The sequence below is a fragment of the Geospiza fortis genome, unplaced genomic scaffold (assembly GCF_000277835.1).
Source record: "Geospiza fortis unplaced genomic scaffold, GeoFor_1.0 scaffold138, whole genome shotgun sequence".
NCBI classification, from domain to species: Eukaryota; Metazoa; Chordata; class Aves; order Passeriformes; family Thraupidae; genus Geospiza; species Geospiza fortis.
In genome coordinates, this window is record NW_005054307.1 from 11,565,231 (window position 1) to 11,589,000 (window position 23,770).

Consider the following 23,770-nt stretch of genomic DNA (forward strand, 5'->3'; position numbering starts at 1 on the left):
AGGAAACAATTTCTTCTAATTTAGAACTATTTAACTCCGAACTATTTAATTCAGCTATATCTTCTGAAGGAGTTATAAATGTGGTCTCAGAGAAGAAAGATTGTATTGCTACAAAATGTGAAACATTTGCAGAATTCTCTACAGTGGGAAGTCAACAGAATATGCTGGAACACAGCTGACATTTGGGTAAAAAAAAAAGTGATTGAACAATTAATTCATTTTTTACTCCAGGTTTTTCTTGTTTCATGCAGTATCTATTCAAAGTTGATTATGAACCATTACGGAAAAACACTGAGCTACATCTGTGACTATGAAGAAACACATAATTTGTCTGAATCATGAAAGATACTAATTTTACCTAGGTAATCTTTGGGTTTGGAATACGTTCCTCAAATGTGGGTATAAAATCATCAGAAATTCATGCAGTTATGCATTAATGGAAATACCATTTTCATTTTCTCATTTCCTTCCCCTTTGACTTACAGGCATGGTTTACTCCCTGAATAAGAAGGCATAAAACTTGAGGCGGCCAGAATTAGAGAACATCTTAATGCATATAGCACTAAGGAGGGGAGCTACATCAAAATGCCAGAGATGAACATGTAGAGATACGACTATGCATACAGTACCCACTTCTTTGGGCATTTGGTGAGCAGCAAGATGAACTGAATGAGATGACAGCATGATTTGCATTTTTCACTAGTGAAAAGGCATATATGAGATGTACCACAGAATGACACTGCACTAAACAGACCTAACTTGAGATTTGCCTACCTGACAGTCAGACTTATCAGAATAAATTATTTATTAGAGGATGACTTATAAAGGAATTTCTTAAAAGAATTTTTTTTCTTTAACCATATGAAATCTAGCATGGACTGGAATAAGTTGTATAAAGAACAAGGAAAGGAACAAAGTTCAAGGGTTTTTAATTCTAATGTGCTTTATCTGATTTGGCAAAAAAATCTATTCTTAATACCATAAACACAAAATATTGTTGGCTTCCAGATTCAAAGGCAGAACATCTAGTAGCACTGCTTTTCTCTTCTAGCATTTCTAGCTCTTCTAAATTTGGTCAAACAGTACTCAAAACCTAACATGAAATCAGTTTTAAATAATAATATAAAAATACTAAAGGTAGAAGGATTCTCGGTTGTGGAAAAGAAATATTTCATTTTTAGTGACACATACAAGTGAAGAACATTTCACAAATCTGAAGGAAACAGTAGACATACAGAAAACCTGTACTTTCTAACAAAATGGACTAAAGCAGTTATGTAATATCACAGCTCTCTTATGGAATTTTGGTCTTCTTTATTTTTTTATCCATCACATGTATGATAAACAATTATTTTAATAAAGTTACTTTTAATTGACTCTATGCAGTTCAAGGCATCTGTATAACCACAACAGTCTACCATAAATGTGAAATATTTACTCAAAGGGAAAAACTGCCATCTGGACACCAATGGAAATCCTTCCTTCCACCCCTTTATCTATCTGTAAAGAGAAGTGATCGTCTGGTTCAGGTGTGCTGAGCTTTATAATTTCTTTACTACAGGACTACTCAGAATACAAAATGATGTGAAGCAATTTTTACTTGGGAATTAACTTGTATGTATCTGCCAAGAAAATTTTAAATTATTCAGCACTCAGCAGCTTGTATTGATGCTTCTTATTGTTCATTTACAACTTAGCAACTGAAAAAAAATCCTTTACCTCTTTCAAAAGATTGGTGACTTGTTTTATATGCAGGAACTCTGGGGTCTTGTCTAAATCCAGCGAAGGTCTTCCCTTGATCCCTTCTTCAAAATCTCTGCGGTATGTCTTCTATCATAGCAAAACCAACAATTAGTGGTAGATATATATGCAATTCCAAGCACATTTCAGGAGAGATATTGTAAACAGACACAGAAATGAGCCCTGCCATAAATTATATTTCACACTAATAAGCAACTCATTATGCATTTCATTATCTAGTTTATTTATACAAACAGATACAATCTAGACAAAAATATGTGTACAGTATGTCAAAAGAGAATATTGAACCTGATCTATGAAAGAAACCATTCTCTTGGTAGGGAAAAGAGAAGACAAATGGCACACGAGGTAATGGTTTAAAACTCATTAAAGTTTCTACCAAGAGGCTGAGATCATCTGTTTTCCATGACACAGCAAAGCTAACGGAATCAAACTGCAGCATGGGGACACAGGTGCATCCATCTCACCCAGGATGGATGGTAATGTACTGGACTAGATTGTCTGGGAAGTCACAAAATCTCCATCATTTGAAGTTTTTTTAAAAAGTTAGAAAAACATGGCCTGATATAAGACAGCCAGTGCTGTTCTGGAGCCTGGGAACAGTCCCTCCTCCTTGATGAGTTTCCCAGGCTGGAAAGGCAGGAGGATGTTTCAGCTGAATCATGGAGTTGGACTGGATTTTGTGCCTTCACTTGCTCTCATATGAGAACCATCCCTCCTTAAAGATGGAATTCAAGTGAAAATTTAAAAGTTATTAATCTCTAGTCTAGATGACCTATTGAGCTTCTTCTCAATTAAATGATGTGTGTGTATTGTTAGTACCAATGGCCTTTTGAGAAAAAAGCAAATTCACAAGAACTGAATGACAGAACAGCAGAGATAACTACTCAGTATAACTCTACCATATTCACAATTTACTCTCTGCTTCATACATTTTCTTAACCTGAGTACAAGATGTCTGTTAACTTTTCTGTTGATCTAAATTTTACTTGTTCAAAAAGTACCTTTTTACTTACCTCGCTTTGCATCTTTTGAGCCTCCTTTGAAACTTGATACATTGGTGTATCCACAAACTCCAGCATTGATCTGCCTTTAGATTTTTCATAATTTTCTTTGTATTTGACCTAGTAGAAGTAAAATAAAGTCTGTTCACAGCTGAGAGAATATGAGAGCCTTGGCAAGAAACAAATCCTGTCTTAGCCGTACTTCTTAGGTGTTTTGACTTGGAAGACTTCCCCCAAAACTAACCTGTTGGTCAGTTAGATAAGGTAATATGTTTTTGAGTCATTTATTCCTTTTCTACACAATTCAGACCCAGAAATTGTGAACTTTGAAGACAAAAGGAATAAGGAGCATCAAGTACAATCCTTAAACCAATTGCATGGGTTTGACCAAATGACCTATGTCTGAACACTTGGCAGCTTTTTAATGGGATCTCCTGCTGTTTCGATAAAACACATTTACTGTAACAACAAAATCTGTTTCACAGCCAGGCCCCACAGGTCTTAGCTCCAGGCTCAGAAGCACCACTCTCAAATGCACTTTTGTTTGTACCTGTGGGAAGGAGAAGGGAAGGAAAACTACTGCTTTGGTAGGGCCTTGTCCTGCACCAACGCTCCCCTCACATCTACCAGGGACCATGACCTCAGAGCTGGCAGCAAAATCACAGTGAAGGACACAGGGTTAAGACATCAACTTATTCCTTTATGCTAGCTCACAAAGGAATTACACTTTGTTTGGAAACCTGGAGAACCTTTCTGTACTCATTCCTTCAAACTCTTTTGATTAAGACTGGCAAACACATTACTTATCTCCATCAGTCAGTGTGGGACATGATGGAATAGTCTACACAAGCCTTAAAGGAAAGCAAACAGCTACAAATCAAAATACTACATTTTTAGTGAGTAGTGTAATTTTAATTTCTATGTCTCTTCAAAAATAGTGATGTCTGAATTTCTCTTTCCCTGTCAGGCTTCTGCATTAGAATTGGGTCCTGCAAAAACACTCTTCTCTCTCCTCAGGGGTGCTTCTGATTGAATATGCACTGTACATCACTGAAATCTATTATGTGGCTTTGTGCATGATTTAATCACTGTTAAAACACTGCATTTCTCTCTTTGCAAGATGGGTTCATTTGTGATTGTGTACACCTGACTTTTAAGTACTGCATTTTCTTTGAAATGGATTTGTTCTGCAGTGTTTGGGCTGAAATGATAGAAACAATTACTTTGCTTAAATGATTTCTTCTATTCATACTGAAAAAAAAATTCCAAAAATGTTTTCACAGGCAAAATCCAGAAGGTTTTGAAATTTAAATACTATTTAAAATAACTGTGGAAGAAAAAACATAGAAGAAAGAAACTATATTTTAGTCCTACAAACTGGGGTGTTTTATCAAATGCAAATTTAAAACATTGTGATGAAATTTTAAAAAAAGGATATGATTAAAAAATAACTTTTATACATTCCTAGAGAAAATATTTTTCCTGCTAATCTAAAAGTTAGATGTTTTTATGTTCCATAGAAAATAAACATTGTTATTTACATTTGAAGTGCAAAGGAACACATATGATGGTCTGGGTTTGCCTCCTAGTGGAAAGAACTTTAAATGTCACACAACAAAATCACTTTAGTAGTGGAAACAAAATTACTTCCATCTACAGACACTGATCTCATACTTTTACTCCATTCCTCAGCTAATGGAAGAAAATTTTTAAGAAATTCTATAAAATCAACTTAGTTAAGCTCATAACTTTTTGCTACATTAAGCTAAACTACAAGCACCAGATTCAGTCTCTGAAGTTCTGTTTATTCACTCTGTTTTTTAAAATGAAATACATCTAAGTTCCCCCCTTTTTAGCCTGTATTTCATCAGTATCTCAGTCTCCACAATAGGAACAGATTTAAAATGTGAAAGATGTTAAACTAGCTGTTCTACATCTATCAAAGTGTCAAATTTTGTGTGTCCATAGTTCATACCAGAATTACATACATATCTGTCATGGTTTAACCACAGCCAGCCACACAACTTCTCAAACACTTTACCCCAGTGGGATGGGTAGAGAATCAGAAGGGTAAAAGTGAGAAAATTTGTGGTTTAAGATAAGAACAGTTAAATAATTTAAATAAAAGAAGCTATAATAATAAGAAGAAACAGTAATAAAAGGAAAATAACAAAAAAGAAGGAGAAATAAAGCTCAAGGAAAAAAAAACAAGAGATGTAAATGAAAAAGTCACTCATCACTAACCTATCAATGCTCAGCCTGCCCCTGAGAAGGAACCCCTGGCCAACTTGCCCTCACTTTATATACTGAGAATGACACTATATGGTGTGGAATATCCCTTTGGCCAGTTTGGGTCAGCTCTCCTGGTTGATCCTGTCTCCTCTCCCAGCTTCTCATGCACCACCAGCCACCTCAATGGCAGGGCTGCATAAGAAGCTGAAAAGTTCTTGACTCAGTGCAAGCACTGCTTAGCAACAACTGAGCCACCAGTGTGTTAACAGCATTGATTCCACCCTAAATCTAAAACACAGCACTGCACCAGCTACTAGGAAGAAAATTACCTCCACCCCAAGTGAAAGCAGGAAATACTGTATGAAGGGAGAATTCTACCTTGTAATTTTCTTCCTCATCACAATAATAAAATCAGGATGAGTTTGACCTGTTCAAATCAGTTTATTTATGTCCAAAGATGCCCATCAAGCTTTCCTCTTAACTGTTGGAATTTATTTCCATGGAAGTTGACTTGTTTAACACCGTTGCATTGAAATTACAGTATAAGTGCTTCATAAAGTGCACACACTTCTACACTTCAGGTCAACAAGCAAAACCATTCATTCAATCAACAATATTAGCTTATGAGTTTAATTAACCATATAGGTTTCCATCGAGAAAGGTATACTGCAGGGAAACAGAAAAATCAGGCAATTAGCAACAAGCTCTGTGTTTCAGAAGGGGAAAGAAAAAACAAACAAAAAAAATTTTTTAAAAAAACAGTCTTTGAAAATCAGTTAACACAGGGAAGTCAGTTAGACTGTTTTTTACAATAGTGGCAGATTACAAACCAGATTTGGTATGAGCTGTGGAGAGCCAAGGAGAACACAAGGAATGTACTGGAGAAAGGCAGAAGAATAAACTGTGTTTAAATAAAAGCGATGAGGGAGGTCAAATCTTAGAAGGACTGTAAAAATGGGATTTCTTTTAAAGACAACTATTTAGTGGAGAGCTTAGGGATTGACAAAGCACTTCTCTTCTTGTACCAAATAAAAATACCCACCAGGATCTGGATAATGTAAAAATCATAGGTTTAGTATTTAGAGAGTTGCAAGACAGGCACATCAAAATTATGAATCAACTCCTACAGGACAAAAGAAAGAAATACATTTTGCAAGACATGATCTGCCTTGAGGGAAAGTCCAGGTTTCTAAATCCTTAGAGCTAAGATGATAAACGGAAGTCCATTGACTAAGATGGACTCATTTAATCAGCAAAAAAGACTGCCAATCTTACCATACGCTAGAAGGAAACTTGATTTGGGCCAAAAAGTGCATGAAGAATGCAGGAAGAAAAATACTCCAACTATTTATTACTCACACAAAAGGGGATCGTCAGTGTTACCTTCACAAAGGGAGTGAGACAGACAAAAAAAAAGCTTCAATTCTCAAAAAAAAACCGACACAAAAATCAAATATAGATGGATTGGTTTGATTATTTTAGACATAAGCAGGCACTGACTCAAAAGATGACCCAATGTGCTCCTACTCATGACAGTTAATTGTCTATGAAACACTCAACTCCTGCCAACCACAGAGCAACTTTCCTTCCTTCCCAACACCACCCACTCGTGCCTCTCTGCAGCAGTTCTGCAGGCCTGCTGTGTTTTCTGGAGTAAAGATGACAAATGCAGCTACCCAGCTTGCAGACATGCAGCAAAGGTGCTCTTGGAGTGGGAAAGAACCTTCATCATGGCACAGGAGCCAAGAGTTTCCTAGCTCTTCCTTCCTACTTCAACTCCCACCAGGATCATATATCAGACCAGCAGCCCCATCAAGGGCCATGTCTTGCGATGTGGCAGAATGGAGCATGTGCCTATTTATCTGACCAAATGCAGGAAGAGTCACAAAGAGTCAGACAGTCAGGAGGAGAAAAAAGCTTAGCCAGAGAAGCCCACAAGTAAGTTAAGACTCCAGAGGCCATTCATGAAAGAAGTCCAAATATGAACCTAGCACAATGGTCACTTCTGTACAGAGACTTGCAGGTGAAAGCAAGATCTTAGACAAAATGAGATTTGCAAGGAAAGAAGTATTTTAGGTCTTAGAACAAAGAGAAAAACAGTCAATGTTTCAAATATATGAAAAGAAACACTTAACATCTGAAGTCTGTGTGATTCTTCCACAGTATGTATTATCTGTTCTAATAACTGAAATATGTCTTCATAAAACCCTGCTTTCCTTCACCACACCCCTCATCTACTACAGTTACAACACTATTTCCCACTACATTTGAGAGCAAAAATGTGTTTCTTACCATGACTATACATAGCACATTCCTTACTAGATTTATTTTTCAGGTCATTCTTAAGAAGGCAACTTACATCACTCTGTGTTTTGCTGATATTTAAAGCATGGTTTAAATGCAGCAGGTTTGGTAGATCAGATGCTGGATCATGTAGGCTTTCCAAATCTTTCTTGTAGTTCACCTGGAAAGAAAATTCAGGTTATGCGAACTAAAGATTAGTAAAATAATTCACAGCTCTGTATTACAGTGTGACCATTCAGAAAGAGTAAACATTAAGTGCTTGCCTGAACAATCTCTCCCAGCCACTAGATGGTGGTCATCTACTATTATTTCAAAGAAAAGGAAAGAACAATATAGGACTCGTTCTGCTGAGTAAGAACTTAGGAACCTCTCAAACTTTTCCTTCAAACAAGGACACTTCCAACAAAATCACACTTTGTATCACTTTTCAGGCTAGAATTAATTTTCTTTTTTCCTCTCCCCTCCCTTCCCACCCCCTACTTAAATCAAGAGTATCTTCCTCAATACTTTGGGTCTATTCATTCTAAACACCTTTAATTCTTATTCTTTTGCCCCAGCTTCAGGAATCACACCATCCAATTTAGAAGTTTGATATATTGCAGTTAAAGGGAAGTGCTCCTGGATATTTCATCCAATATAGATTGCTTGCAGCAAATATAAGCAATATGGTGACCTAAGGCAAAAGATAATTACTTAATGAAGCAGAAGAAAGTAACTTCCCATCAGCCTACAGTAGGATTTTCCATTCTTCTGAGACCTCTATGCCCAACATTACAGAAAGAAAACTAGCTACCTTACCTATCTTGGATAAGAAATCTTTTCAACTAATACCTTTAGTTATTTCCACACATGTATCATGTTCCTCACTTCAATTTGCCCATTTCTTATAATACTAACTGTTTCAACTGATTTTTTTACCACCCATTTAGATTTTGGAAATTATTACATAATCTTCTGTATGCTTCCCAGAGCCAGTCTTTTCTGTTCCCATTGCATGGTACATCACACTTCAGAAATGCTGGACTACAGAATGAAGGCTTGTCTTTTGGCTACCTGGGATCACAGCCTCAAAGAAGAGATTGCATTTTTAGTATTAAACACACTTTTAAATATATCATCCCAAGAGCATTATCACTCAAATATAGATGTTTTCTCCAGTCTGCCTCCAGCAGCAGCCACCCATTGCTGCATTTTTTATACCATTGAGAAGATCAACCAGAAGAATGAAGTCTAAAATACTGACATCCAAATCTGAATTTCTCACGTAACCTCCTTCTATAACCATTGGAGAGATGACAGTACTTTGCTCCTCTAAAGACAGGCACTTCTAACAGGTGAAAAGAATTGACCTCTAGACCTGTTTATTTCTTTCCTGAATAAAAAGGGACCAAGTACAAGGCAATTAGCTCAGAGTAAGAGGTCACACCTTTTGACACACAAAATTAAGCAAGACGGATCTCATCTAAAATGATTATGAAAAACTCTTCAGGCCCCCAGTAAGAAGCAGAGGAAGAAATTGGTAACATGCTGTACCTGCTACACACTGTATAGCAGAGACTGTAGCTCAGAGGAATTCATAAGATGAAAAAATAAATCCTACCTGTGAACAAATGTTAGGTTATTCAGGATGTAAATGCACATAAAATAAAAAGCCAATTAACTTACATCACTTGCCAAGGAGGATGCAATCTGAGCTTGCTTGAAGGAAGCACTGTCAAGAGGATTGTACTGGTGACTCTTCATTTCCTTATTGAACTTCTCTTTGTATTTTACCTTTCACCAGAGCAAACATGTCTAATATTAACATGTAGCACTTTAAAAAGGCAGAGAATTCAGACTACAAAGAAGCTTATTAAATGCAATTACTTTATTCATAAATCTTTAAACAAAGTTTAAAGAAACTCAGTTTACCCACACCTGTGACAGTCTTGTGTTGGTTTCAAATTAAGTTTTATGTATCTGATGTTTACTAAAATTTTAAGATTGTCATATGTGATTACTGGTGCTGAAGGACTTATAAAAAGAAAACAGAAACAAGACCATATGACTCACATGAGTAATCAAATAAAATAGAACTCCCTGACCGCCATAATAATTATCCACTAAGATTCACAACTAACATCAAAATTGTGGTTTTAACAAAAAAAAAAAAAGTCAAAGGTGAATAAATTGTAACATTTGTAAAACAAATCACTTCTAAATTTTTCAACTCCTTGAAAGTGGGAAGTCAGAATCAAATTTCCCACCTTCAGGTCCACACGTCACTCCCATTATGCTAGATTGCCACCAGAACTGTTAGTCTACTTTTAATTCTGCCAGAAATTTCCCAGACACTGAGGAATCCCTCTGTAGTACAGTCCTTTCTTGGGGATAATGCCCACCTCATTACAGTGCTGGAAAGCATAATTAAATGACTGCCTGCCATCACCTTCACCATCTTTTTCTTCTGTTCAAAAGGAAAAAGGGGAATGACAATACTTGTAAGAGGAAATAAGCAATACAGAAATATGGAGACAATGACACTAAAAGTAAATAAGTCACAAAAATTCCATAAAGCATGCTGAAAAACCGAATTCAGAATTTGCAAATATGAAATTGAACAAATAGTATATCTCCCTCCTTTGCTCTCTTTGTGAGTGATCCTCAAACATCTGGAGACTCTGCACACATGTCTGCTTCTCTCCAACAGCTGGGCATAATGGAGGAGAATAAAGTTCAGTCTGAATTGTGCTGCTTTCATGAATTTTAGGCAGACACCTGATATCTGAGCCTATGCAACATCCATTATAATTTACCACGCTCTGCACTAAATAAATACATGGATTCTTCCCTACTCCTTTTTTCTCTATTCCCACATGAATGTCTGATAAAGTGGTTAAGCCACCTAAACAATCTTCAATTTTTTTTCTCAGCCTTAGTTGTGGGAAGAGGGGTTTTTTCCCTTTTCAGTTCTTCCTCGCCTCAAAAGACCCTCAACATGGTTCAGCTTACGCAACCTCATTATCTTTACCCACAATGTCCACTATTTCATTAATCGGGATAACAAGAAATCAAACTTAAGCTACACAAACAGGAACCAGCCATATATGTTCAAGCACTATATTATTATTCCAGCACTTAGTTAATTTTTAGAAGTAAGGAAATTCTAAAACATTGTTACTTTTAAAGAGAAACTTTATCTGAACACATGATGAACTTCATAATCTTTCACACTAATAGCAGACGAAAGTATCTATTGCCTTCTGGTATATTCATCTGGTTTATATTGTTTGCCTTGGCATTGGATCAAGTGCAAAAGCATATATCTGTATACAAAGGCAAATCCATGTTCTGTATGAGCAGTGAAGGAATAAATCAGAGTGCTTTTCTCTCTTAAAAGGTGTATCCAAAATTTGCCTTCTAATGAAAATCAGGCAGTGCTGTAATATGCCATTCAAAAAGCCAGAGATCAAAACAGCTGGGCGAGTAAAACTGTCTTTTACTCCTCTACCCACATCACAACAACACCAAGTGTAAGACTTTAAACATCCAACTACTGCAGGCTGCCTTCTCCTGGCCAATAAATGCCACAAACAGCGCACTCAGACCAAATGCACAACATGGTATTGAAATTCTTGTTAAGTGGGAAAGCGTTGGTGCCAAAGGGACCTCTGCTCACAACTGGTTTGCCATCTTCCAGCTGCCGTCATTTCATGCCATCATTAAAAATTTTTTAGCAGTACATTTCAACCCAGAGGTTCCAGTAACAGACCCTCTTTAGAGTCACTTCAGATCACATTGCTGCCACTGAAGGACAGAGTGGGGACCATTGAACTCAGTCATCATGGGGCCCCATGTCCTGATGTGCAGGAGGGTTTCAAAATTAAAGGAACCCCCCAGCCAAGGTCAGTGTAAATGTTTTCATTGCAGTAGGGCTGTCTCACAGCCCCAGGCCCTGCTGCCTGCCCTGGCTGCTCAGCTCATTGCCTTTGCTCCCCTCTCCATCACACGGGTCACTCTGGGCAAAGCAGAGCACAGCAGTAATATCAGACAACCTTGGCAGTGTCTCCAGAGCACTTCCAGCAGCCATTTAACTGACCTGCCATAGGGGATTTGTTGCATTGACAGCTACGTAGATGTACACTTTCTCTTTTATCAACATTTTTCTGGTTCTTTCTCCCTTTTGAAAGAAAGCGTGGGGTGGGAGAGAGTGAAGAAAGAAGAGCAAGCCCATGGATGAGTCATGGTGAAGGAAACCACGCAGAATTCATCATCCTTTTGAACAGGGAAAATGCAGTTTAAAGAGAGGAAACATGCCTGAGAGAAAGAGTTCTGAATAAAAACAAGGAAGAAAAATACCTCCTATAATTTCCAAACCATCTGAAAGTGGGAGGTCTTAGCAGGCTATAATACGGTGGAAGAGCAAACAAGCGGGAGTAGAATTGACAGTTGTTAGTGGACATTTATCTACGAATTTCATCATTAACCAAGAGCTTTAATGAGGGCTTAAAAGGACAGTTACTTGTTTACCATCTTCATTAAAGTCTTAAGTTTGTTTATTTTTTTAGAGATTATATGGTAGGAGTTAATTTAAAAGAAATGTGTGGAGGTTGCTCTCTAAAGACTGCTTAAGAAAGAGCAGACTCTGCAGGCTTTTAACACAACAACATCCCTGAAAAACCAATCTGGAATTAAATAAGGCCTGGATAAACAAACTTCTCATCGGCCTTGCACAAAACCTATAAAAGTCAGAATTGCAGCTGGACAGAGCAGTGTCTTTTGAAGCTTAGCAGCAACATTCCTAAATCAAATCTGTAGTTCAAAGCTGTTCACACAGGGAGTGTTCAGTTTCAGAAGTGGATGACATCACCCACTGTTCAGATTTACAAAGAAACTACAAAAATTGAATCATTCAACCACTGGGATCCCATGATGAAGCAGACACTTGCAGCTAAAGCATTTCCTCATGACCATATGAAACCATCTTTAAAAAAGGAAAAAACCTGTCAGAGCACATATATATTGAAGGAAATGTCACATAAACAAAGAGCAAAATTGAAACATTCATTGCTAAAAGCACTAGCAGAGTTTAAAGCAAAGAAAGACTGAGAGAATCCTAGGCTCTTCGGGTTGTTACTGAAAATCTCAGAGAAGGTGCATTTTGAAAAACATTCTACCTCTAACAGTTTTATCCTTAAAACAATAAGCACCAGATTCAGCAACAAATATAAATAGCCAAAATTATTTATCTTAAAACCAGTTACTGAACACCATAAGAGGACAAGTTCGTATCAGCAGCTCTTTGAAAAAGCTAATAAAATGCATTAAAAACATAAAGAGGGCATGAACAAGAGCTTGTTTTAATTAAAAAATAGAAAAAATAGCCCAAATTATACAATGCACACTCGGCAAATTGACAAGCTCCATGTTTTCACAAGGGCTAACACAGTTTCTGTTTTAAATTTCATTTAAAATCAACAGAAAAGGGTTACCACATGCTGTGGGTAAATATACTAGTTCTGGGAGCTATTATTTTTGCTGCTGTTGTTGTCAAAAGCTTTGTTAAATAAAAAATAAAAAAAGAAAGAAAGGAGAGAGAGAGAAAACAGTGATCTCTGTAGAGCCTTGAGTGCCAGTCAAACATTAACACTATTTTCTTCGCTTTGTTTGCTTTCCTGCTTGCCTTGATTGCTTTCTCCCTTCGTTACACCCACACTGCCTGACCTCTTCTTGCTCCTGTTCTCTATACTCCCTAAATTACCTACCCATATGCACCACATTAAAACATGTTATCATCTTCTCTTCCCATTACATCCATCAGAATTGTCAACTTTGCAAATTTACTGTGAGGGTCAAATAACTAATATTTCTCTGCATGTCGCAGCTTATAGATTCATGCAATTAAGGGAGATTATCAACTTTCAACACAAAAAGTTTATGATCTTCCCATTTTCTGAGAAACAAATGGAAATTCTAAAAGCCAGAAAGTCTGGAGACAATAAAGAGATCATTAACTTTACTCTTTTTAAATCTTGTAAGTGTTACAAGCCTGTTTCATGATCCTTGCATTAAGAGAACTGAAATGACTGAACCGCATTTAGATCTCTTTCTCTCCTCTAGCACAGGTGCATTCCTCATCCTGCCCCACCACCCTGCTCTTTGGACACAGGGGTCATCTTCATTTTTCTGTGCTCTTGATTTATGATTAGTGTGTCTAAGTGTTATAATGATTCAAATAATATATAAGAACATTAGACAACTCATGGCCACTGCCTTCCCTTCAGAGGACATGAGGGAATTGCTGAGTGCACCTCCCTGCTGCTGAGAGCTGCCCAGCATGTGCACCCTCCACCCTCCAGTGTCAGGCTGAGGTGCTGCCCCCTTTTCTGAAAGCACAGTCCCCATCACACTGCAAAGTAACCACAGCAGCTTAGACTGAGGAGAGGACAATGCAAGAAAGGATCCCAAAACTTGGATCCAGGGCCAGTGACTGCAGAGTTCAGGCCACCAAGGTTTAGCAAGAATCTTCTTTACAAATAAACCAAACATAAGATAGATTTTGTCAACTTCTCCCTTCCTGTCACACCTTCTGTACTATTTGGACTCTCTAAAGTTAAAATTGCACAGTGAATGCTGCCTTCCACAGAAGGTCTCAACTAGAACTGTTGCCATCCCAGTTCCTGGCAGTGAAGAGGCCCTATTATAAAGCATTTGCAGATGCAGCTTGCATTGTCCAAGATAAAAAGCACATCTAATAAAACAAGATAAAGAGTGCATTGATTAAGCCTTCCACGTAGCTGGCTCAGCAGCCTGCAGGACCTCATGATCCAGATGATATTTTTCACTTGAGATTGTTGGCCACAATCTCACGGGTACCAGGCTTGGGAAGATGGAGAGGGCTATTGGAAAGGGTTACAGCTTGGTCTCATTGGCAAAAACAGGCAGCTGCAAGCTCAAAGGAGTGAGCTGCAAGGACAGGAGAGTGTAGGCAGCCATTCAGTAGATATAAAGGACATTACACACTAAATTTGGGTATGGATCCTTTTAAAAACCATTGAACATATTTGCTAAATGACAGTCCCATTTCCTGTAAGTGACACTCAGGTCAGAGCAGCTTCACAGTGGCTCTTGCTAGAAAGTACAGGCTGACTTCCAAGCCTGCACAATGCTAAACACAGAATAATCTCTTAGCAGACTTGCCCATCAGCAGAGAAATGAGAATATGATCCACTATAAAACAGAAGACAGAAATCTATTTGAAAAACACAAACTCATTTTGATTCTGGGCACATCACCAACAAAGCAATAAAAAATATTTATTTCCTTCTTTTTCTTCTTGTGTAATGCTTCAAAGTTTACAATGGTGTGCATGCAGCAGGTATCTAAGGATAATAGCAAAAGGAGCTCTACCTCCTGCAGACACTGCACTGTTTTTCAGCTTGTTCTCTATGACATATTATTCTCATTTTATGCTAGTTCTAGGGAAGACATTTAGTATCTGGCCAAATCACAGGTATTTTTTACATATCACTGATATTGAGTCTGTCCTAGAATATACACTGTTTACACATGAGAGGTTTTTTTGGCTCCAAGAAGGCTGACACAGCCTTCTTCAATCAAAGGGCACTATATCCTCCTCTTACAGGAGGGCAGTTCCTGGGTTTTCAAAAGCTCCAAGGGTAGCTGGACAGGATTACTAGCAAGGATTATGCAAGGCACTGTTAAAGAACTACTTCAGACAAAAAAAGGGAGAGGAAAGAAAAAAACCCAAAAAACAGATCAGCAATGAAAAATCTGTCCTCACAATGTCAGGATGATCTGTAGTAGAGTCTTACGTGTACATCTTATGAGTAGAAAACTACTAAGAGGAAGAGGGAATATTTCTATTTCAGATTTCTTTTTAGTTAAGGATTTTTTTTTTTTTTTTGAGGTTAATATATAACAGTAGTACATAAAAGGTTCAGTTTCAGGGGGAAGGAAGGCGGGTGGTTTACATGTCAGGCCAAATTCAGATCCCATTACTCACATTAGCAAGCAGCTACACAAAAGACCTCAGTTACTTCAGTGGGATTAATCACAGGGTAAGGTTCCACTCAAACTGAATGAGAAGCAAAATTTGCCTCTAAATTACAGACAGTTAATAATTTAGAAATCCTAGAAAATCTGTATAAATATACACCATCTCCACAAGAGACAAGTTGTAGTCAAAGTTCATCGTATTTTTGCTTCAAAATGTGTATTTGGTTTCCTAAGAATCCAAAATTTACCAGTCATTGCAATGCTAAATGAAAAGTTTGAGAACATAATTTTCAAGGCCATTAGAGATAACCATCTAAAAATCTAAGTATTTCTTTGCATTAGTAGGAATGAGATATTTGGATTAAATCATTGTAAAATGATGGAGGATCTTACTTGGCTTAAAAGTTTTGAGACTCCTTTAGCATGTTCAAAATCAGGTCTTCCAAGCACAGCAGACTCCTTATTCAGCTCTCCCCTTCCTTTCTTGTACTTTGCCTTAAAAATAAAAAAAAGGGGGCGGGGGGATATGCATCACTAATAAATTGTTTGGGTTTGTTTTATCAAGAGAAATGTAAGCATTAAAGCTAGTAGAAAAAGTCTCACATAATGGTCTGCATTGACACTACTGTTCTAATCAGCTCTGAGTAAAGCCCTTCTCAGGGTTCAGCTCCTTATAATATAATATTTATTAATTGTAAAACACAATGTGCAGCAAAATCCAATTTTAACCAAATGCACAGCTTAAGCCAGAGAAATACTGTCCTCCCGATCAAGGCAGAATGAGTCACAGTGGCTCAGCATTTCTTATGACAGGGTCTACAGTTAACCCAAGATGATTTGCAGCAGCTGAAAGTAGTCTTGAAATAAAACTAGTCTGAGGGGCAACTTTTTTGAACTGTGAGGTCAAATTCCGCTCTCAGTTTTAGCACTGCGGTCTCGCTGGATGTCAGTGAGACTGTGCTGGTGTCACAGAGCTGAATTAGTCCCGCAAGGTTAATGCTACCTGATCTCTGCAGCTGAACTGCCTGCCATGCAAACTGCTGCAATTTTTTCCCCACAATGCATTAGAAAAAAACAGACGAATCAACAATAGGTGCTTTGCAATGCCACAACCTAAATTACCCATTGCCTAAAACAGGCTTCCTGCATTGCTCAAGCACTGTGAATCAGCAAGGACAGACCATAAGAGACTGGAAGAAATAAAAGTCCCAAAGCCACTCTAAAGCTAAGAGCACTTGAACGGCAATTAGTAAATTTAAATGCTGTAGAACACTTAGTAGAAGTTCTTGGTTTTCAAAAAATCTTGAATATTGAACGGTGAATTTCAATCTCTTAAATCTGTCTCTCCAAATGTGTCTAGCCAGTCTCACATTTAATTAACTACTTAAAAACTTGACTCAGGGCTTTAAGTATATATATTGTTTGCCTTGTCTACAATAAAATACTGAACTGAAGCATCACACACTGCTGCTTCTTAAACTGCTCCTTTACCTGTCTGTTAGCCAAGGTCACAGTGGAAGGGCAAAGAATTTGAGGGGAGTTCAGGGAGGAGAGCCCCCATGAAAGAAGCAGCATCTGAACAGCTCTTAGAAGGACAGCAGGGAATTACACTTTCCTGTCACTGCTGGATGAGATGGGAAAAGGAAGGGGTATCCTGGGATGCCAGTTTCTGTCATACCAAGGTAAAATAGGTTTGGGATGTCTTTTGAAGTGCAGTATAGCATACAAGCACATGACTTATCTTGAGAATGGTTATCACAAATAAAGCTGAAACAAAACCAACTTTAACAATTTTTATGTTGTCCTTACATCAATTACCAATAATTTCAAAGATCATACTGTCAACATCTAAAAAGGAGAAACCCATAGCTTTCTAGCCTGCCAAGCAAGACTGGTTTGTTTTGGTTATGTTTGGATTTCTTTTAATCAAATCTCCCTAGCAGATTTGGGGGTGCAGGTTTTCTGTTCAAAACATTTGAGAATTCCAGTAGTATTCTAAAAAAATCTGATCAAAATTGGAATAAAAAAATTACATGTCTAAAACATAGAAAGAGAGTAAAAGGAGAACATACATCACTTATTATCTTTGTTATCTCAGTTGCCTTCTTTATGTCTGGTCTGTTCAGCACTTCAGTGTACCTATGAGTATCTTGCACATCCTTCTTATAGGATACCTGTCAAAGAAAACATAGTTTTGTTTAAAATAAACAATAAGTTTGAAGTCTATAAATAAGCTTTGAATGACTGGTCAAATCAGACATCAAACTAAACAGAACACCACCTAATTTATTCCAACAGAGTTCTGCTTGACAGGGACTGTAAGGTAAGACCCACAAGGTAACACAATAAGGAAGAAATTCAGAAACATAAAATACAATTCGAAAAAGAAAAATGGTTTTGCTTAGAAGCACAGTGGAAAATTAAAAGCATTGCAAAGACACAAATATTCAGTTTTACCATAAAATTTCAGAGGACTTACAAGAGTATAGGGTTTTTTTCCTATGTTGTACCCATTTTTAACCTAAACTAGCTACTCCTCTGATACTGACAACTGCACTTTAGCAGATTGCAGCTACACAGAAGAGAAACTGTAGCTCTATCATAGTGAGTTTCTTTCTCAGTACTAGGCAGCCGTGTAGCTCGTATGGAATTCAATGATACAACTCCACCTCAGCATTCCCACACCACCACTTACTCGCTCCTTTGCACAATCATGGGAAGAAGAAGGCTGAGTGTTCCAGCATGTTGAGTACACAACTGACTCTTTCTGTTTGGGCAAAAGCCACTACCATAATGAATGGGCTCAGAAACCTTTGGCCGGAAGGCTCAACCACAGATAGGAGAGTCCAAATATTCTCCATTTAGCAAAGCAATGACAGGAGCGGCACAGACCTCAGGGACATTATAGAGCTCCATAAGTTATCCTGGTTTTTCCTCCTCAAGGTTTGTCAACTTTTTCCTGCCCTAGCACATGTGCCAATCTAAGCCAATTTCCAAGGGCTGTTTTACTGAATTATTCTTAATGACATTCTGTCCCTGGTATTCAAAAGTGCCTGACAAATTGAAGTGTCAGGCAGAAGTTGGAGAACATAAAATAAAGTTTAGAGGAAATAGAAAGTAAAAGAATATTTCATCCTTTACTGGAAAATGTTTTAGATTTTCTTTTGTTGCTTCACAAATTTAATCAACTTCTCAAGATAGTATTTCACTAGCAAGAAAGTTCTCAGCTTGAAGTTTCTTATTATAACCTCTGCTCCTACTCCCAATGTAAAGTTTCACTCTGGGTACAATGCAACAAACTCATAAACTGCAGTAGTCAGTGACAAATATACTTCATAGAAATGGCATTGCAAAAGGAAAAGGAAAAAAAATTCACTTTTTGGCAAATATTTTACATGCAACAGGAAAGTAATTTTGTGTCCATATGGCTTCAGCTAAGCAGACAAGCTAAACAGGCTTCACTGTTGGCTGCCTGCCCGCAAATAGATCTTATAATTTTTAATCTGCTGTGACACACAAGTGTAATCACTAATAAAAGAAACAAATAAATAGGTTTGATGCATTCAGCCCAAATTATCACATACATACAAAATAAAAGTTGATTCTTACAGCTGGTATAAACCACTGGAAGTTTTGTTTTAGTTATATTTGGATTTTCGCTAATTTTTAAGAAACTAGAGGTAGAGAGAAGCATTTGCAATTCAGGACTTTACATGAATTTAGTTAATTATATGCTGTTCATCCTAATGACCACATGAGGTGAGGTGAAAACCACAAAGGCAGCAGAAACAGGTTTCTGAATAGCACCCTATGATCCATGTAAATTGCAAATTAAGGGCCAGCATATGTGCTCAAAATAGAAATTAGGAATGTAGTGAATTTAACATCAGAGAATCAAGAACAGTGGTGATAAAGTTGAGGAAATGTGGTCACTTATTGCTCCCAAATGACATGATCATATAGTACATGAAATAATGGATTGTGGTTAATTTCGGGGAAAGGAAGGGGGGGAGAAATAAGACAGTGACAGTCCTTTATATTTCACCATTTCCAATTATATTAGATGCAAGGCCAATTGCTATATCTTTCCCTGAGTGAACTATTATTCTTCCTGCACCTAAACCAGTATACCTATTACTTATGTCTGAGGGAAAGTCATCTAGCATTTTACAAATGTCTGCAATATATATTTGCTCCATTCTGCAGCTTGTCATACTCCAGTGAGAATAAAAATGTTATGCAGCAGAACAGTAGTTTGTCAGAGGTAGGCCAAAGAAAGAAAAAATATGTTTCCCATTTCCTGAATAACCTCAATCCCTGGATGCTGACCCTCTCCCATTGGGACACTCTGCTGGCCTCTATTACACAGCTGCTATTCTGTTCCATCTAGTGATTTTTTTTTTAATAGTGCTACGTTAGAACAGTAAAACCAGAGCTATTCTGAGAGAGCAGGGGAACAGATGTAGACAGGGCAAAGCAACCAGCTTGGTGTGTGCACCCATGGGTATCAGAAGATGGAAAGTGAAGAAGCCCATGAGGAGGGAAAAGCAACAAAAGAAAAGAAATAGCAGAAGCACCCAGAGAAGGAGCCATCTTTTGTCCTGAGCTGGTTCAGCCAAGAGGCTCATACCCTGACTGGAATTTCCAGGCATTACACAATGTCCTTACTCAATCTTCACTTCAAAGGGTTGCTCAGGCTCTACCAAAAAAACAATCAGCAAAGGCTCAAGAATTGCTCCACTTCACGAGGATCACAGTATACAAAAAAACTGTTCCAGCTGACTTTTGCATAGGAAAAGTGACTGAGATAACAATTTTAGAGCAGCAGTGAAAGACCTAGATGGAGAATTATGGCCAACCAGTGGGAAATGCAAGCAAGGAAGAAGGAGCAACTAAAAAGGAAAAAAAAATGTACCATCTTGAGTTTTGAAGCTGAAAACAGTAAATTACAGATACTAACTCAATTTAAAGTGGGTTTCTACCCAGTTTGAAATTACAATAAAAAGTGGTTACATTGTTGAATATTATTGTGAAGCAATAATTGGAACAAAATCATTTCTCATCTTTAATCCCAAATGTGATTACATACTCACATACTCAAATGTGAATTGCAACTGGTTTTTGCAAAGCATGGAGAATATTCAGGGCCTGCTCATAATTACTAGACTGCTTTTAATAGGCCAAACCTCGAGCTCTTATAAAATGCATAAGGTCCACTGAGGATAAACATGCTGATCTAGTTACTCCAGCAGGGTCTGCAAGATGCTTCACCTTAGATGAATACCAGTGGACTTCAGTGCCATAAAGTAAACAGATTCTAACAATGCTGCAAAACATCTCAGACTGTCAATCAACAAACAGAAACATCTACATGGTAAGCCAAGCAAACCTGGGTTTAAGAGATTCAGACCTTTCTTGAAATCTTTTATCCTCTCATTTATTCCAACACCAAAATAGTCCAAACAATATATAATAAATTGCTCAAATATGCACAAGCAGCTATGAACACATTTTGCCCTCTTAAGGATTCAGCAAGAAATTGGGCACACCTGTCTGCACAAGAATTTGTCTCTTACTGTTTGTCCCTGATTAGCATTTTCTAAGAGCTGTTAAGTCCACTAACTAATGGCCTGTCAGGTGTGTCTCTGCCCTCTTTCCTCTCATCTACACTTTGGGGTCCATCAACACTAAGAAAATGACTAGCTGGTGACAATCATCATTGGCAACAGCTTTTCTAATTCCTGCTCAAATGATGTTGAAAACTGTTTTCCGGCTTGTGTAAAAGAGACAAACACATTTCTGGCCCATTACAGATTGATGCAGTCATCCTTTCCAGTAATGGGCCTTAAAATTGATTGGTCCCAATTACACCAGGAGTAAACATCATTTTCAGCACCAGTTGGAAGTGGTCCAGGGGGACCTGCTGTTGACAACCACTGTCAGCAGAAAGTTTGTCTGAATGGTGATTTTTCTAACACAGATACTGAACAGAGAGACAGAAGAAGCCTGAATTTACCATGATCTGCCCCAAAACAAACATTAACATTTGGGTATGTAACTGATGGTGTTTAAGCACATCCACTTTAGGATCTGCTGATTTGGTCTTATCAGAAAGAATGTACTTTTTTTGTGTGTATGGACTGTGACTGCACTATACCCTGAAAATGAAAAACAATTTACTCCTAGGACAATATAGACGTCTTAAATATTCAAATTTAGATGGTGAGTGAAACATAAAAATTATCATTACTGACCCCATGTAGAGTAGAAAGTGTATATATACATATGAGAAGTTTGCCCAGCTGTCAACTAGTATTTCTAAAAAAGCACTCTTTGTAGATAAGTATAAGAGAAAAGATACCAGGGCTTTAAAATCAGATGTGCAAACTGCCTTTTAAATGTCCATAGATGAGTGTACTGCAGTTTTCTTATTTATAAAATCAGAAGATCACATCCTTATTTCATACCATGTAATGTTGTGAGGAGAATCAGTCCTTTTAACGAAGCAGAACATTTAAACTGCTGTACAAATATTAACATTGTTTTCCTATTCAAAATGCCCAGTGACAGACAAGGTCATGGAACAGACAAAATTGTGATGCACAGCTTTGGGTACCTTCATCAAATGCTGTGTGCAGCTTCCACGTGGACTCAACACAGCAAATGGTTTATTTGCTTTAGAAATGTAGTTGTCATATCATTTCACCATTCAACTACATCCTTCCATTCACATGATACTCAGATATACATAAAGCCAAAATGTGACATGACACTGTTTTAAGACCACCACTTAGTTTTGGTCCCAAGTTTAGAAACTTCCAGATGAGTTATCTGATCAGCTCAGCACAGACAAAGTAGGCTGATGGTCCCTACTTCACTTTTCTGAAAATGACTTCGTGTGCCAAAGTCACATAATTAACATTCACTTCACAAAACACAAACACAATTTATAGAGAAAAGTACTCTGGTTTGGATAAACATGCTTGCCTTCAAGCATTATGTAGTATTTCAATTCTTTTTAAAGTATACTTCCCGTCATTAGAAAAGTTACTTGTGTTCATTGGAGAGCAATTTTCTTCAGACTAAGTATGAAAAAGAGAAAAATTATTTTATTAAACATGATCACATTGTTCAGGAGTTTTTACATTATTTCCCTGTTACCCAGTTTCTGCCCAAACATATTAATGATGCCTATAAACATGCCCAGAATGTTAATGATTTTCAAAGTGGTGTGAAGGCCTACAGCACTTGACAGTTTCAAAATGTCAGCACAAATGTATGGTGAGTTGAATACAATTTTAATTTTTAAAGGAAATTGGACATTTCACAGAGTTGAGTATAAATGTCAGCTTTATTTAAAGGCTGAGTAAATAGTCTTAAACACATTCTAATCCTCTTAGATGCAAACCCTCCATGTAAAGGTTGAATTGAGTTGGCAGAGCATTGTAGGTAAACATGCATTCTGCTCCCACAGGTAAACTGTGCTGAATGATGGATAAAAGAGCTTTGTCCTTCTACTTGCCCAGTAGTTTCCCTTCTTTTTCTCTGCACTTGCAAAGCTGTGATTACACAGATACCCTGAAACAGTTTAGAAAGACAAATGCTCCATATTTGGGATGTTCGCTGTTCCATGTTCTGACTCCAAGAGGAAAACTCACATGGTTCTTAATTAAACATGTACTTACAAAAGAAGAAATCCTCAGCTATTCACCATGATGCCCAAATATTACCCACAAGAGATGTGCGCTTCTGCTGAGCAATAACCAGATTTACATAACTTGCTCCCTTATGTGTGATAGGTATTTGTCCATTGTCCTGCAGCTACTCATGAGCAACCAGAAAGAATCTGTTCTTAAACACATTAAACTAACTGGTAAGAGTTTTGTGTTGCATTTGGATGACTTACTTGATTTTTTTGAAGTTTGCTCAGGCTGAAAATAATTTCCCTCATATTTTTTCATTATTTCTAACATGCTGTTAAAAGTTCTCATTTATCAAAACATCCTTCCCTCCCATGTTTTCCTTCATTTCCTTTTCTTTTTTTTTGCTGGTTTTAAGGGTGAAAGATGAAACAACTGCATTTCATTTATCCTCACATCTGTAACCTGCTCTCCTTAATTCTATTAGCAGGTGATATACAGCTGTAGAAGGGGAATAGGTTTTGCACTAGCATACTAACCCTCAAAGTATGATGAATTTGCTACAGGAACTTGTCTCATATTCCTCCTAGTGCCTCCTAGTCCCCTCTCTGAGAGGGATTCACATCTCTCTTTCCAGCATTATTTCCTTTCCTTGCAGTTCACCATCACTCCTACTGCTAGGTAAATAAAAAACCTCTTGCTTCTGGGGAGAGGCATTCACATTCCCAGCTCTAGGCTCTGTCAGTGTGACACCCTGATGCTTCCAACAGCAGAAATGGACAGTGTTTGACAGGAAGAGGCAGGTAATCAAGGCAGGTTGCAAATTACTGC

At 37.6% G+C, this 23,770-nt stretch overlaps 1 protein-coding gene across 1 annotated transcript in view; it reads right to left on the reverse strand.

Annotated features, from left to right (window-relative positions):
• The window catches only part of NEBL (nebulette), a 149,534-nt gene that overhangs the window by 50,553 nt on the left and 75,211 nt on the right, over window positions 1-23,770 (reverse strand). The window contains exons 9-14 of the mRNA XM_031066832.1: window positions 17,372-17,473; window positions 15,693-15,794; window positions 8,967-9,074; window positions 7,357-7,461; window positions 2,778-2,885; window positions 1,720-1,830 (exon numbers count right to left, since the gene is read on the reverse strand). Coding sequence (XP_030922692.1) covers window positions 1,720-1,830; window positions 2,778-2,885; window positions 7,357-7,461; window positions 8,967-9,074; window positions 15,693-15,794; window positions 17,372-17,473 — 636 coding nt within the window. The remainder of the gene's footprint in view (window positions 1-1,719; window positions 1,831-2,777; window positions 2,886-7,356; window positions 7,462-8,966; window positions 9,075-15,692; window positions 15,795-17,371; window positions 17,474-23,770) is intronic.